General features: G+C 36.9%; 1 protein-coding gene across 7 annotated transcripts; it reads left to right on the forward strand.

Annotated features, from left to right (window-relative positions):
• The first annotated feature begins 1278 nt into the window (after positions 1–1278).
• Srsf10 (serine and arginine rich splicing factor 10) lies at positions 1279–14615 on the forward strand. Of its 7 annotated transcripts, none has more exons than XM_076861042.2 (6): positions 1279–1486; positions 2858–2962; positions 6449–6552; positions 7744–7906; positions 8224–8277; positions 8409–14615. In XM_076861042.2, exons 1-6 carry the CDS (start codon positions 1422–1424, stop codon positions 8704–8706), a joined length of 789 nt encoding a protein of 262 aa, XP_076717157.1. In that variant the 5' UTR covers positions 1279–1421; the 3' UTR covers positions 8707–14615. The 7 variants fall into 7 exon arrangements, with proteins under 7 accessions (XP_076717157.1, XP_076717160.1, XP_076717158.1 ...); XM_076861045.2 differs by having other exon boundaries at positions 11787–14615; XM_076861043.2 differs by having other exon boundaries at positions 8227–8277.
• Positions 14616–16225: the final 1610 nt, after the last annotated feature.

A 16225-nucleotide genomic window follows, 5' to 3' on the forward strand; every position in this document is an offset into this window, starting at 1 on the left:
CACTGAATTTCTGGCGTCTAACATAACATATGGCAATTAAAAGGTAATAATAAATATTTAATAAATTACGTGCCCAAAGCTTCTGGGGAAACATCAATGTAGAAACAATAGCTCTCCTACAGAGCTCTATACCACCTGTGTCACTTAATTGCCTTGGATAGTGATTGATGCAAAAATAATTCTTTTATGGGCCTTTATCTAAAACAAAAGTTCATTTAGTTAAAACTTGAGTCCCTGTTATCTGCTTGGTCCTGGCATGCCAGGGATTTTCTAGAGGCCCGTAGTGTCTGATAAGAGTAGGAATAATTCTCAGGAGTTTTCCAAAGTGAAAAGTAGACTAAATATTATTTGCCTTTTTCATGTTCATATTCTCCACAAATGCAGAATGGAGTTTTTCAGAGGCTACATATGATGTTTGATGAAGGGTAGTGGAATGTATTACCATGTCTTAACATATTCATTTTAAATTCAAATTCGGTAATTGTAGATACAACAAACCCTTAACATGGGGGGAGGGTTGCTGGGGTGTAGCTAAATAGTAGAACCCTTGTCTTGGGTGCAAGTCCCAGAACTACAACCAACCACCAGAAAACAAAAACAACAACAACAAAAAAGAAACCTCTTTGGGGTCTTCCAGGTGTGAAGGAGAACCACTACAACACAGGAACTTTGCACACCCAGGAAGCCATTAGCAGCCAATACAGTCTACATGATAACAGAGATTAGAATGTAAGGACTGGCGGGCCTAACGTCAGGAGGAAACTGCAGGGATAGGTGGAGACGACCGAGAAAGGTGTGGGCTGCAGGCAACCCAGCACCGCTGCGCGGGGAGTGTGCCCAAGACTGCTGACAACAGCATTCACCTCCCTAGTTTGCATACTCAATACAAGCGATAAATTTCCTATCTTGGTGGTCAGGAATCCAATAAAAGCCTAGGCATAACAGGGCAGTCTCTCCGAATTTTAATGCTAAAACCTCTGTCCATTTAGTAATAACTGTAAAATTTGGCCTAGGGGCCAAGCCATTTGCTTCCTGGGGGAGGAGAAGGCGGTGCAATCCAGTAAAGGCGGGAAAAAGAATCACTAAAGAAAGAAAGAAAGAGAGGGCTGGAAACGGAGGGGAAGAGGCTGAGCTAGAAGCCAATAAACGAGACCGAGGCTGCAGCTCGCGCTCCAGCCCTCCGCATGCGCAGGCGCACGCCTGGTAATCTCGCGGGAAAGAACCGTTGCCGGGCCCGGCGTTGCGCCGAGGTGGAAAGGGGAGTGGAGGCGGGAGTGAAGTCTCGCGAGAAGAGGTTGGTTGCCGTAGCGGAGTCCTCTGGCTGTGTGTGTGTCTGTGTCTGTGTCTGAGGAGCCGCCGCCGGAGCCGCGGACGGTTTGCTGAGCCCGTTACTGCCCCTGGCCAAGACTCGCGCCGCCGTCATGTCCCGCTACCTGCGCCCCCCCAACACGTCTCTGTTCGTCAGGAACGTGGCCGACGACACCAGGTAGGTACAGGGTAGATATTCCGGGCCTGCGCGAGGAGGCCGCGGGCGCACGCCGAGGACCGAGCGGCGGCGGGCCGGGGGAAGGGCGGGGTGAAGATGGCGGGTCCCGCGCCCGCTTTGGCGCCCGAACTAGGCCGCGCCGAGCGAGGCGGCGCCCTGCGCCGTCGGGTCCGGCCGGGCGGCCGCAGGGCGCGCGGGATGTGCGGGCCGCGTGGCGGCGCGGCCCCTCCCCCGCCGCGGTCGGCCTTCTGCCGGCGCCCTCCGCGCGGCCTGCCCGCTGCCTGGGAGCTCAGTCCCGGTTCCGCGGGGTGCACGCCCCCTCGCTCAGCAGCCGGGTGGGTCGGTTTATTTTAATTAAAAAAGAAAATTGCATTGAAATAACGGGATTGAGGGAGAGGAAAGCATTTGCTATCCTTTTTCCCCCGCCGCTGTTATACAAGTATTTGTAGTGTTTAGAGACTGGGCTTAAATAGGCTTTGTTTTCAGTAGCCCCCTTAATTGCTTCGAATTGCCTAAAGAATTTTTTTGGAGGAGCTATTATTACATGACGATGTTTAATATTTGATAATAACCTGCAAACAAAGTGTTTTTCGGTTAGCGTTTTGTGATTTACTTCTGTCTTAACAATGTAGGGGAGAAAAGCAATAATTCTTTTAGCATCTAGAAGAATCTCTCCTTTGTCATTTTCACAATGTTTAAAAGTTGTTTTTATTTGAGGCTTTGTTTCTGCCCCCCACACACCTTATCTACCACTAATTAATTGACTCACTATAATTTGGGGGTAATTTTGTTCGGTATTTTCCAGAGTATTAGAGTTGATTTGATACCGTTTAAAAAAAAGAGAGAAAGAAAAGAAAAAGAAAGGAAAACCAAAAACCCAGAGCCTTACCGCTCTACCTTTTGTGAAAAATGAAGGCTGTAGATTTAAGAATTCTGATTGTTTCCTTACATGTCTTTTCTGTTGTGATGTAAAATAATAAATGGACTCATAAACTGCATTTATCTTTCAAATGCTTGGATCCTGGCTTTCCTTTATCAAAAAGATATTGCCATTACATTTTGTGTATTACAGTTGGCATTTTTTTCTTCTTTTGTGGTGCTGGGGATTGAACCCAGGCCCTTGTGCATGTGAGGCAGGCACTCTACCAACTGAGCTATGTCCCCAGGTCCTACAATTGGCTCTTAATGTCAAAATTTAGAATGCCTGTCTATTTCAGGTCAGTTAGGGCAGGGATACAACTGAGACCCAAAGGTCACACAGTGTTGCTAATCACAGTTCCTTCTGTTAAGAATATTGGCAAATAATTACTACTTAAAAACTCTTTTAAGGGCATGAACATAAAAATTTGAGTTCTTTTCATGATGTTTTAGGTCTGAAGATTTACGGCGTGAATTTGGTCGTTATGGTCCTATAGTCGATGTGTATGTTCCACTTGATTTCTACACTCGACGGCCAAGAGGATTTGCTTATGTTCAATATCCTTTCTTCAGATGCTGATTAGTGAGGGGTGTTGAAGTTTGAAATTCAAGTTTATGTAAGTGGTAACATCTAAAAAGCAGTTTATTTTTGTCCTCTAATGTCTTATGTCTTCAAATTTTTGAAAATTAATTCTGACTCACATTGCTCTTACTATTTTCTTATTAATCCAAAAATAGTTAAATATTTAAATTCCCATTCATGATGCTGAAACTCAAATCAGTGATTATAATGTGTGATTTAAATTTGAATTCACTCTGGTTGCTACCACCTTTAATGTAAGTCAAATTAAAAGTTAATATGTTCTTATGCTTAGCAATTAAAGTTTAGTATTCTTGTTTGTTAATTTGAATCACTTGATCAAAAACAAATTGTATAAAAATGAGGTAAACTTCTTTAATATTGTCCCCTAATTTGCTGTCCTCTGTTGTTACCTCAGAATGTAAAGCTGTACAGTTATGGCGACCCCAAAGAGAAAGCATGAAAGAACCTTTAGAGTAGAATTCAACACTTAAGGCAAGTAGACAAGCCAAAGACCTCTTAAGGATCAGGCTTGAAGAGAAGGGAGAGTTTGGGAAAAGAAAAAATACAGAAAAGCTGGAAGAAGGACAAGCCTAATGGGAGACAAAGCCTCGCTTTATCTACAAAGGGGGAAAAGGTTGTTTTTCAAAGTTAAAGATAAAGCCATCTGTCATATTTGGCCAAGCATCTCATGACAAGTCCTTCTGACAAGCACTTAAAGAGTTAAAGGTCAAGATGAAGTTGAATGATGGCCAAGATTAAAGGAGTCATACCTGATGTATCCTACAGAATAACTTTTCCTTTTTCTTTTCTTTTTCTTTCTTTTTTTTTTTAAATGGTTTATAAGCAGTTAATTTTCAAAAGTTATTTTGGTTTGGTCTAGTGACAAAACCTGTAACTTGATTTGTGTGGGCCTTTGATGTTGTGATTGTGGTCTTGTATAAATGCACTCTCTCTTAGCTTATCAAGTTAAAGTGTAATCGGATGTAACATTGTTAAGCTTAAATTCGGCATATTTTGGTTTTGGACCAGGTGGTCAGAGGCTCTTTGAAGTAGCATGAATTTCTGGGCTCAAGCCACAGAGCCCTGCTTAGAAGGGAGACAAGTGCATGCATTGGGGACTACCTAGAAACAGCTCTGGTGGTCATATACTGTCAGATCCACTAGAAACACCTTATAGATTTTTAAATGGCTTCCGGGAACATACAAATTCCTAACTTCTGGAGCTTAACTCTGAAGCTTGCAGGCCCTGCATTGCTTTAGCACATATGATCAGTTAGCCTTGGGGTTGCAGAAGGCCTTCTCCCTAGTATGGATATCTAACCGGGATGTATGGGAAATCTATCCTTGACCCAGAGTTTCAGGTGACTTTGCTTCTTCCCTTCAGTGAAATCATCTCCCTGCAAAAACAAAGGTTTGGGCTGTGGACTTGAGGTCAGGAAGAATTCTAACTACTAAAATATTCAGTAAGTCCCTTAGAACTTTCTAGTTAGAGTCCTAGTAAGTATTAACAGGGAAAAGCCAAAGCTACTCCTGCAGGGCTAGCAAGTGTGGAACTTAGTTGCAAAACTGTTATAGAGAAGATATATCTATATATGGATGGCTTGGTAAATAAAGGCAGTGATGCATTCTGACTTATAATTTTGATCTGATTTTACGTGGCTTGGGATGGTGTGAAAACCAAGAACAGCAGTACTTTTGACTCAAGTGGTGATATTTGAGACTTTAGAAAAGTGTGGTTATACAAAGGAATAGAAAAGAATGATAATTTTTTAAATACATGTTCAGTAAGTCTTGACTATGGTCTTAAAATAGTTAAAAAAGAAATACAACACAGGCTTATCAGTTTCATGTTTGGAAAAACCCTGAAGTACAAATTTCTTCATAACTGGCATCAGAGTGATACTTGGCTACCCCTCCTGCTATGCTCTCTCCTATCTGACTCTTCCCAATTGGCCTTCTCTTCCTATCCTTGGCTTAACAGGAGCAATGTAGAACCTTGCCATCCAGCCCAAAATTTTTTATAGCCCTTTTTAAGTTGTTAAGTATTCTCTCTTGGGGTGGCAAAGTAGAAGTAGAATACCCCTTAGCGAACTTATTTCTTTTGATTAGTTTGGATCCCAACTGCATTAACCTTGAGGAGTGTTCATTTATAGGTCCTGAGTCTCTTCATCAGCCTTTTCATTTTGAAATGCCAGGTTATTTAAAAATTAAGCAAACCTCCTTCCATTTAACTTACATACAATGGCGCCAGGAAGAGAGATCTGGGGACCCACTACAGTCCTTAATTCCTTTCAGAACACAGAGAAGTCTAGTAAGGCTGAGGCAGACCATTTCATCTGAAATTAAAGTACACTCATCAGTCTTGAATGTCACTTCAGGAATGTTTTAGTTCTAAATAAGCTCTTGAAATCTTGTGTGCTAATGTTTTCAAATCTAAGAAATAGAAATGGACATACTTAAGGACATTTATTTATTTACTTAATTACTTGTTGATGGGGTAGAATGATAATCCGAATCAAAACTTGGCTCCCTTTCCAAACCTTTTATATCAAACACTGCCTTGAATGTGTATTTGACTTCTGTTAGAATAATGATTTTAGAAAAGGAGCTACATTTGAACAGAATAACTAGCCCTTAGAGTTCTGCTGACATGAGTGGGAAAGACATAGTAACTTAGCTTCTCAGATCAAAAATGAATACCAGCAGATCCTATTTGACACATAAATGTTATCTTGAAATTATCAAGTTGGAAACAAAACTACTTTGCAGGAAGCTATATATTTAGTATCATGGCTGGGGCTTTCCAGTTTCGGAATCCTTATCATGTTCTGTTTATCATCTGCATGGATGTAATATGCATTTTTTGACTGTCTCGATACCCACAAGTGGTTAGCAGCCTGTCTTCCTAGTGCAGCTCAAGGAAGACAACTATGTGAAATAATAATATTAGATATAACTGGGGAAAAAATAGCAACATACATTTGAAATTATGCTTTCATCTTTTCTAAGGTAAGGCATATAGTGCTTGCTTACACAAGAACTATTGGCCTTTTCCTTTTTTTTTTTTTCCTTTAAAACAAATATATGAAAGCTATTTTGGTTTCAAGAAATTTTTGGCACCCAGGATAGAATCCACTGGCTTGTTTTTCTTACTCTTTCTTGTTTTATAAAGTTAGTTCTTAAAACTCTGGGAATTTTTTAATAGGATAACTTGGTGATTTAGCTCTAACAGATCTGATAACATGTATTCGTGTGTTTTTTCTAAAAGATTAGCTTTAGAAAATCACAAGTACTTTTATGTTGTGAAGCATATTAATGGCTGAATCAGCCTAAGTAACAAGTAAGATTTGGTTGGTTTTTTTAGAATATTAGGACATTATGAATTGTTCCAGACCTGCCAACTGAACTTTGATTCATTATCAAAGTTTGCAAAATTTCCCAAGCCCCTTAACATTTAGCACATTTGAGGATGTTCGTGATGCTGAAGATGCTTTACATAATTTGGACAGAAAATGGATTTGTGGACGTCAAATCGAAATACAGTTTGCACAGGGAGATCGAAAGAGTAAGTACCATTATGCCTAACATAAGTTTAAATAATTTCTACAAAACCATTGTTGCAATTAATATATTCTGTTCCAACCCCAAAAGATCAAAAGTTGATCAATACTATCAACTGTGATATACTGGGAGTGAAATTGAGAAAGATAAAAATTTATAACATTTTGGATCTCTTGAGCCATTTTCTTCGTTGTAGAGATCTTCAAAGGGGGCTGAGGTTGTAGCTTAGTGGTAGAGTGCTTGCCTAGCACATGCAAGGCACTGGGTTTGATTCTCAGTACCAAAGGTATTTCGAAAAATGAAGCTTTAAAAAAAAAAGATCTACAAAGTATAATTGTTATGTGAGTGCATGGCTATGGAAGTGAACTGATAGACTGGGAGGGGCTATCCAGATTAAACCTAGAATAGATCTTATTTTAGTATTTGTTTTTATTATTATGCAAGGCATATACCAGGTTTTAGCTGTATTTCAATGAGGTAGGAGTATAGACTCGGGTGAAGTAGACTTCCTTGTGGCTGAACCATTATTTGATCCTGGAGAAGATTCTAGAGGATACAGATTAAGGTAGCTGCTAAAGGGCTGGGGTTGTGGCTCAGTGGTAGAATGCTAGCCTGGCATGCATGAAGCTCTGGGTTCGATCCTCAGCACCACATAAAAATAAAAAATAAAGGTATTGTGTCTACCTGAAACTGGAAGGAAAAAAAAAAGCACTTAGGTAGACATAAGTTGTTAATTCTCTTGTTCTGGAATGGGGTGATAGGTTCCTAGATATTCCCTGTTTTTTATATATACATATACAATTATACATAAAGTTAGTTTCTATGTAGAATTGAGTGAGATAAGAGTTGAGGGCCAAAGATAATAGGTATAAATAAGGCATAAGCCAAGGAAATTATGGTGTCATTTTTGCATAAAGTGGTCTTGTGATACATATCTTTGAAAATAAGTACCCAAGATTAATATTTATAACCTTGACCAAACCCAAGAAAGAAAAGAAGGCTCAATCAGTCATTTTTCAGACCTGCATCTTACCAAAACTAAAGGGATCTCTAAGACAGATTGCAAAACACATTATTCCTTTGTTTTGGTATTAGAGAAGGGAATGTGGGCTTGTTTCCCCCCACCACCACAATTTAAGGATGTAAATAATAAATTCCAAATGTTTCTGAATGTTTGTGTTCTGTTATTTCCTAGCACCAAATCAAATGAAAGCCAAGGAAGGGAGGAATGTATACAGTTCTTCGCGCTATGATGATTATGACAGATACAGACGTTCTAGAAGCCGAAGTTACGAAAGGAGGAGGTCAAGAAGTCGGTCTTTTGATTACAACTATAGAAGATCTTATAGTCCTAGAAAGTAAGTTTGTACAGTGATCTGTTTTTAATAAAAAGATGTGTTCCTGGTCAGGAATGGGGGCATGGATCTGTAGTCCCACCTACTGGGGAGGCTGAGGCAGTTGGATTGCTTGAATACAGAAGTTCAAGGCCATCCTGGGCAATATAATGAGATCCTGTCTCAAAAACAAAGAGGATGTGTTTGTTAGCATTTTTATCTTTTTGTATGCTTTATGTGTTGAATACTTTGTTGAGACTAAAATAGTGTTTTGATTGAAAAGTTTTAAGACCTATAAGTAGACATTTGTCACTGTTTGCTTTTTCTGATATGCTTTTTAGCAGTAGACCGACTGGAAGACCACGGCGTAGCAGAAGCCATTCCGACAATGATAGGTAAATAACTTTGCTTTGAAAAAAGACTCATGTTTTTCAATTCAGAGTGAACTTTTGCTCTAAAAATAACAAATTTGATTAATATAGAATCTAATTTTTACTCTAATTGTATCTCTCCTCTGTTTTGAAAGATTCAAACACCGAAATCGATCTTTTTCAAGATCTAAATCCAATTCAAGATCACGGTCCAAGTCCCAGCCCAAGAAAGAAATGAAGGCTAAATCACGTTCTAGGTCTGCATCTCACACCAAAACTAGAGGCACTTCTAAAACAGATTCCAAAACACATTATAAGTCTGGCTCAAGATATGAAAAGGAATCAAGGAAAAAAGAACCACCTAGATCCAAATCTCAGTCAAGATCACAGTCTAGGTCTAGGTCAAAATCTAGATCAAGGTCTTGGACTAGTCCTAAGTCCAGTGGCCACTGATAGTATAAACCATGATAATTTTTAGGCATGTATCATTCATTTACTCATAGTTTGGTATACTTAAATTATCAGGAATACAATGTTGCAATGATGCGTAAAAAACACTTGTTAGTTTTCCCTGTACCAGGCAATGGTTATAATTAAAATGATATGCTGTTGAGAAGCCACTCTTAAGAGTCCAGTTTGTTTAATGTTATGGGCAGCTACCAATTTGTGGTGTGTCTGTATATTTTTGTAAAGATTCTCATTTTTTTATGCTTGAAGTATTTGGTGGAAAGATGTTGGTTGACCATAATTTGCAACATTGTCTTATTAAAAATAAACTTTCATATCCATATTTGGTAGAACTGTTAACCTAGAAATGTAGCTTGCTAATAAGATGGAATGATACAAAAGTGAAGTTGTAGCCACAGTACAACACTGACTGCTCAGACACATTTAGGTTCAGGGTGGACCTTTATGTCTTGTCAAGATGTCTAGGCCCGTGATAATAGTTTATTTATGATACAGTGTGGAATAGTTCTTTTGTTAACCCCACTGTCTTGGGGAATGATGCCAACTTGGTTAAGTAACATTTTCAGGGAGATTAAGTTTTTGACTGAAACATGGAGCCTTCACTGCTTTTTTTTTTTTCTTTTTTTTTTTCCTTTGTGGTTTCTATGAAGGTTTGGAACATGAAAACATCAGAAAAGCTCCCCTTAAAATTTGAGCAGGTCAATGATGACAAATAATTTTTAAGGGGAAAAGAATGTTCTTAATATAGTTACTCTAAAATTTAAGAGGCATTGTTGCTTAGTTTTCTTACTGCTGTTAGGTGCAAGTAAATTGTTTCAAAGTGGGGGTGTGTGGGGGTGTGTGTGTATGTATGTATGTACATGTGCGTGTGTATAGCGTAAAAGAATGAATTTTGATGCTTAGAGCCCTCGTCTTGTGCATTTGTATCAGATTTAGCTTACCTCTTTATGAGGGAGGCTTGCTCTTCACACCTCGGTTTGTTTAATGTGAGGCAAATTGAAAGAGAACACTCCCATTCTAGGCAGATGATTCTGTGGTGCCATGAAATTAAAAATAATTTTGGAAAAAGGGTTAGTTTTAAGAAGAGCCACCTCTTGAGTTTTTGATTATCAATGTCATACGTGACTAAAAATGGAGAAGTAATATCATTAACTATTTATAATTTCTAGTATTTCTCTGAATGATCATTTGGAGGCAATTAAAAGTGACTTGAAAATGTCCAGTCTCATTTCAGAGTAAAAAGCTAGCATCTTTTAAAATCTCAGATTGCTTGCTTGCTTGCAGAAGTAAGAAGTATTGTGGGGAAACAATTCCTTTAGAGGATTATTTTCTTCAACTTTGGTTTTAGAAATCTAGGCCTAGCCTGTAAAGAACAGAAGAGATGGTTTTTAAATACTGTTTGTGGAATGTGTTTAAAGGATTGATTCTACAACCTTTGTATATTTGATAGTATTTCTAACTTTCATTTCTTTACTGTTTGCAGTTAATGTTCATGTTCTGCTATGCAATCATTTATATGCACGTTTCTTTAATTTTTTTAGATTTTCCTGGATGTATAGTTTAAACAACAAAAAGTCTATTTAAAACTGTAGCAGTAGTTTGCAGTTCTAGCAAAGAGGAAAGTTGTGGGGTTAAACTTTGTATTTTCTTTCTTATAGAAGCTTCTAAAAAGGTATTTTTATATGTTCTTTTTAACAAATATTGTGTACAACCTTTAAAAACATCAATGTTTGGATCAAAACAAGACCCAGCTTATTTTCTGCTTGCTGTAAATTAAGCAAACATGCTATAATAAAAACAAAATGAAGGAAATAATGATTAACTGGAATTATTATAGTATTGGATATGATTCTAAAATAATGAAAACAGTCCTTTGTAGATTTAGGAATATTTTTATTCAGTGTTGCACTAGGCATAACTTACTTTGGAAATGATAGGACTTATCAGAAGTCTACATCTTTTACATAGTATTTAAGACCTCCTTGTGTATGTCATTCATGATTGCTCATTAAGCCTCTTAACCTAAGAGGTTATTTGATAATGTTAAGATACATATTAAAATTATATTTGGGCCTGCTAGTTTTAAATTTATACTTTCACTGATAGCTGGATCAATAATTCTCTTCCCCCTTCCTAAACAAGATACATTGGGCCTTATGTTTATGACATGATTTTAAATTCTTTTTCATTGAATGTTGGTGAGCATTTATTAAGTGATAACCACTGTGGGGGAGTAGTGCAAGTGTTATGTGGGTTGAATTCTGGCTACTTTTACATTGATAGCAGGTAATTTATTAAGTATTTACCACGTGCCAGACACTGTTCAAGGGGCTGTGTGTTGATTCATTCACTCTCCACAAAACCCTATGAGAAGAAAAATGCTTTTATTTTCTCTGTCACAGATAAGGAAACTGAGGCACAAAGAAAAGGCAGTAAAGGACTAGTCAGGATTAGATTTAAACAGACTATAATTTGAGAGAAGTTGGTTAGAGCCTATGAAATTTTTAAGTCTCTTTAGAATTAGAAGGCCTAATGTTTTAATTTCCTTTGTTAATTTATTTTTAGACTCAACACCATTTTCTTGAGAAGCTTTTATATTATTTATTAAATAGCTTACCTAACAGCTTCACAAGGATTATACTGCATTTGAACTCACGATAGTTAGGATCTTACTGATATGTAGTGAGGATCTTTCGTACCAGTGAGCTAATTTTGGGTCACATCATTGATGGGTTTCACAGTTATTGAGAATCTTCTGTGTCTGGCACTGGGCTTAATATTGAATAGTCATATCAACACACAAGTGAGGGCTAACATTTCACCTCTTTTTACCTGAGACCCCTCTGCATTTTTTTAAGCAAAGTAAGCAAGAAGAAAAGAGATAGTGCTACATAGAGTATGAGCTCTTAAGTTACAACCTAGGGGAGAGACCTGGGAACTACTGTACTATTCTCTTGAAAATTTGACCCAGTAAGCTGCTACATCCAGTTCAACTAACAAAATCCTGTATACCACAGAGAAGAATAAAGAAAACCAAACTGACAAACATCCTTCTTTTATTTAAGACCAAACTGCAGCTGGAATACCCAGTACAGTTCTGCTTACTACACTTCAAGAAAGATCTGAAAGCGGAAAAAGAACCAAAGAAGGGCAGTTCAAGCGACCAAAGGGTGGGTGGAAGGTGCTGCAGTATGAATACTGTACGAATATTTTGACTCTGGTCTGAAAAGATAAAAGAATTATCGAAAACTACATGGAATAATTGAAGTCCCTTCGAGTTTGAAAGTAAGCATTTTAGGACAAATAAAAGGAAATTCAACTTTGTACTTGTGGAAACTAATCCCTAAATATGAACAGGTTTATATTGATTCATGGGTAACAGGTCCATAATAAATTATTGGAAACTAGGATGTCTGAATATCAAGGAAGACAGCCATAGTCTCTTACAGTGCCTCTATTGGTCTGTCTCAAACTGAATTGGGTGGGAAAAGGTATGGTCCAATATAAACTTTTTCTTGGTTATCTCTTAAAAGTCAGTTCCATTTATGCCATTATTGGCACGTCTTGCCTTTGTTTATTCTGGTGCCAGTGTTTTCTGCTTGTTTGCTTTGTTGCCATCTGAGTTTATTTACTTGTATCACATGCAGTTTACATCTTCTTTAACCACTCTCTTTCCCAGGTAAATTCCAATTATACTTGACATCCAACTGAGAGGGCCCATCTCTTCTCACCTCTTTCATAGTAATGTTCAGCAAATATTTATTGAGCCCTTATCATGGGCAAAGCATTGTACTGGATAATTGGGGAAAGAATGGATAATAATTCCTTTATTCAATAAATGTCTACTGAGCACAATCTAGTGAATTGTTATAATATGGCCTCATTGTTTTGAGGTGTATTATAACAATATTTTACACCATTCATATCCTAATATAATTATAAAACCAGTATACTATCAAAGATAAGTAATTTTATGGTTTTCTGCCTTTTACAAGTATCTATTTGTTTGCATCCCATTAATACAAATAATGAAAAATGTTTTAACTTGTAATAAACTGATTTATTGTGTAGTGACTGTAATATACTAGTTACTAAATTGTTAACTCTGCCTCAATCACACACATAAGGAAGTAATCCCAAAAATAAATATTTAATTTTGCATTAGCTATAAAGGAGATCCTGGGTGCTATAATTAGATTATTCCGAGGCAGACAGCTGTTACCCCAGCTGATTTAGTATGTTCTGTAATTGAAAAAATGTTACCAAATTATACTTCTTAGTCATTTACGTGTACATCTTACAGGGGACATGTTCTGTGTATAGTGAATAAATACCTTTTATAGTGTCACAAAATGTTTTGGATTCCTTAGTTCCTTGTTAGGATATAAAGTTTATCTTATTGATTCTCTCACATTTAATTTTCATCTTGAAATCTGGAAATGGAATTTAAGCCTTTAAATTTAGAAGAATTTTGAAAATATGGTAGAATATACAAGCCTGAAAGGAGGTCTAAAATTGAGGTATTTTTATCCCTATAAAAAATTTTGTTTTAACTTGCCCAGGAACTTAAGTTTCAGGTTAGAGTCCATAAATTCTGATTCGATTGTTTTTTGTTGGAAAATATTCTTAAAGCAGCTTTATTTTCAAGGAGATAAAAAGTGATAATGGAATGTCTGCTTCAAGTAAAGATTACAGATTTGAGTTCTTATACCCTTACATAATTTTATCATTAGTGTTGAACATTGAATTGGTAATTCTTAAGGGTAGAGGTCCTGTGTGATCTTTCAAAACAGTATCTGTGTAGTTCCTGCGTGTTTTGTCCTCTACCTCCCTCTCCATTTCCTTTTGAATTGATGGGTTCCAGGGAGTAGAATTAAGTTGCATATTTGGTTGAGAGTTTCCTTTATAAAAAAAAAAAATTAGTGGCCGCATAACCTCTCTTATTTTACTAGTCTTTGGTTTTGTTTATAAGTAATAACAGTACTCAATAGCATTTTAAATGTGGTAAAACAAAGAAGTCCGTGTGGTTTGGGCACCTGTTGAATTATAGTGCATTGTTATATGTGATTGTTCCCATATAATATTAAAAACTTATCAATATCATCAAGCACCTAATTTGCCAAACCATATGCTTTTCATATACTGCTGTTTAATCCCAAAAACATACCTGGAAAATGAATACTATTCCCATTTTGCAGGTGAGAAAAAGTTGTCAATTTACAGAATACCTTCCATGTGATAATTTTGCATACCCTGCTTCATTTCTCAATTTTGTAATATAATGGTAACTTTTATAGATTGCTATATCTGACAGGCTCTGTGGGTCAGACTCACCATAGCCTGACTTCCAAGTTCCAGTCTCAAAAGAGATTTTTTCATTGTATTTTATTTTTCCATGTTATTGTTTACGAAGTCCCAGGATTATATTTTGAAATGGGAACGCTGTGACTTGAGCAATAGTTTGGAATTAATGACATCCTACTAAGAGGACCTTCGGGGCTTTTAGGAATCCCAGGTGTGAACAATACTCATTTTTTAAATAGTGATGACTTAATAGGTGAAGTAAGCAACCTGTTTATCTTCGGCTGTTGACATCTGTAAGATATTCTGCTAGTCCTGGAAAAGGTGCCTTTTGGGGTCTTTTCCTCTACCCATTCTTCCAACAGTGTTGGTTATCTTTATGATGTTCTGTGTATTTGTAAAGCAGTTTCACCCTTGTGTTAAAAGATGGAGTTTTTTTTTTTCTTTTGGAATAAAAAGTAAGGCATGTAAATTCATTTCATTGATAACAGTAGTTTGTAAAGAAGTAAAAGGCCTTTGTATCTAGTTTTTGCAGATCACATTTCTTTGAATGCTGGAGAGTGAAATAATAAACTGGTCTAGGAGCCAACAAATCTTGTTTTTTTTAGATTTTGCTCTGCCTTACAGATACAACTAGAGTGGTAGACGTTCCCCTCATTTGTTTTAAGAAGTTTTGGAGATACATTCTTTTGGGTTTTAAGAAATTGCCTATGAGAATTCAAATAAAACACACTGGGGGAAACTTGCCTAAAACCCTTTATCACCCTACTGCCACTTTGTGCTTCTTTGGGGGAAGAAACTACTTGGGGTTTAAAGGTAGGTTATGGGCCTGAATTCCATTGAAATTTACATGCCCACTATCAAAACACAGGACAAACTGGAATTACATGTATTAAAAGGCCCACTGGAAGTATAACTGAATCTGTAAACTGTTTTTTGTTTTTTTCACATGAGCTTTGATATTGGTTTCATGCCAGCACACTTTCTGAAGGTTATCCACAATTACTATTTTCTAACTAGCTCTAATATGAAATGTTCATATTATCATTGACTTTTTATTCAGGTTCCCTCACATTATTGAGTCTGCTAACCCCATTTGCAGTGCTGCATCAGAGAACTTGGCAGTTCTTAGCACTATTTTTCACAGAAATTATGCACAAAAAGAAAATTCGAGTACCTTACTTACAGCTGTGCCTTTACTGGGATTATTCAACTAGTTTAAGGCACCCTATATAGGTTGGGAGCTTGTCCATTAGAAAGCCAATTCAAAGGGTTCCTTCACATACTTAAAACACATGGATTCCTGCCAATTTGAGCTCTTTTGTCCTATTTTACTCTGGAAACTGAAAACATCTTAGAATATAGAAAGATCTATTTTACTGGGCTTTCAAAATTTTTGCATAGTTCCAGCAAATACTGTTTTGGGGGCTTGAGCCCAACTAGCAAAAATTGCATAACTGTCAAACCAGCTATTAAACAGTAGTCTCTTCAAGTCAACATTCCTATCACATTTCAGTTATGTACATTCTAAGATTCAGCAGTCATAACAGTTTTCAAAATAATAACGAGCCACTGGGGAGAAAAATTTTATTTTTTAATTTCATGTTTCAAATTCGTATCATGTACATAAATTTTGCCTTTAGTATATTCAATATTTGACTTGGGCAATAGTACACATCTAAATTCTTTTAGTGAAATATAACAGCCTGTTATATTTAAAACATCAAAGATGCAAAATTAGAAAGTAGGGCATTATCAGGACTTTAACTGGCGCATGTACTTTTCTAACTTGGTATTAGGCTGTCATATTTAGCATTTTCCCTTAAGATTGGTAAAAACATGCCTAAAGGGGTGTTGTGCAAGAGATCACATCTTTTGCATTAAGTGGTCCCCTGGGTTGTACTTACTATGACAAAAAAAATAATAAAAATAAAAACTTACTGGCACCAAATACAATTTAGATTTGTATCAATGGTTACAAGAACTGGTGAAAGCCAAAATAAATCTTTGGGTTTATAGACTGCAGGGTAGAGGAATCCTGTACTGCATTTTACAACTCCTAAAAGTAGGAAATCTTTTAGCAGCTTAGACTTTTTTAGTTATATTACATTAGGATTTACTTTGTAATATAGTTTACAACCAAATCATGACACATACACTGGCACTTTAGCATGAGGGCAAACTTTAAAAACAATTCTGGACC

This window comes from Callospermophilus lateralis, chromosome 7 (assembly GCF_048772815.1).
Source record: "Callospermophilus lateralis isolate mCalLat2 chromosome 7, mCalLat2.hap1, whole genome shotgun sequence".
Lineage (NCBI taxonomy): Eukaryota > Metazoa > Chordata > Mammalia > Rodentia > Sciuridae > Callospermophilus > Callospermophilus lateralis.

Coding starts and splice junctions, on each gene's coding strand:
- Srsf10 (XM_076861042.2), top strand. CDS start 1,422: ATGTCCCGCTACCTGCGCCCCCCCAACACGTCTCTGTTCGTCAGGAAC. Junction 1,487..2,857: donor AACGTGGCCGACGACACCAG/GTAGGTACAGGG, acceptor ATGATGTTTTAG/GTCTGAAGATTTACGGCGTG. Junction 2,963..6,448: donor AGAGGATTTGCTTATGTTCA/ATATCCTTTCTT, acceptor AACATTTAGCAC/ATTTGAGGATGTTCGTGATG.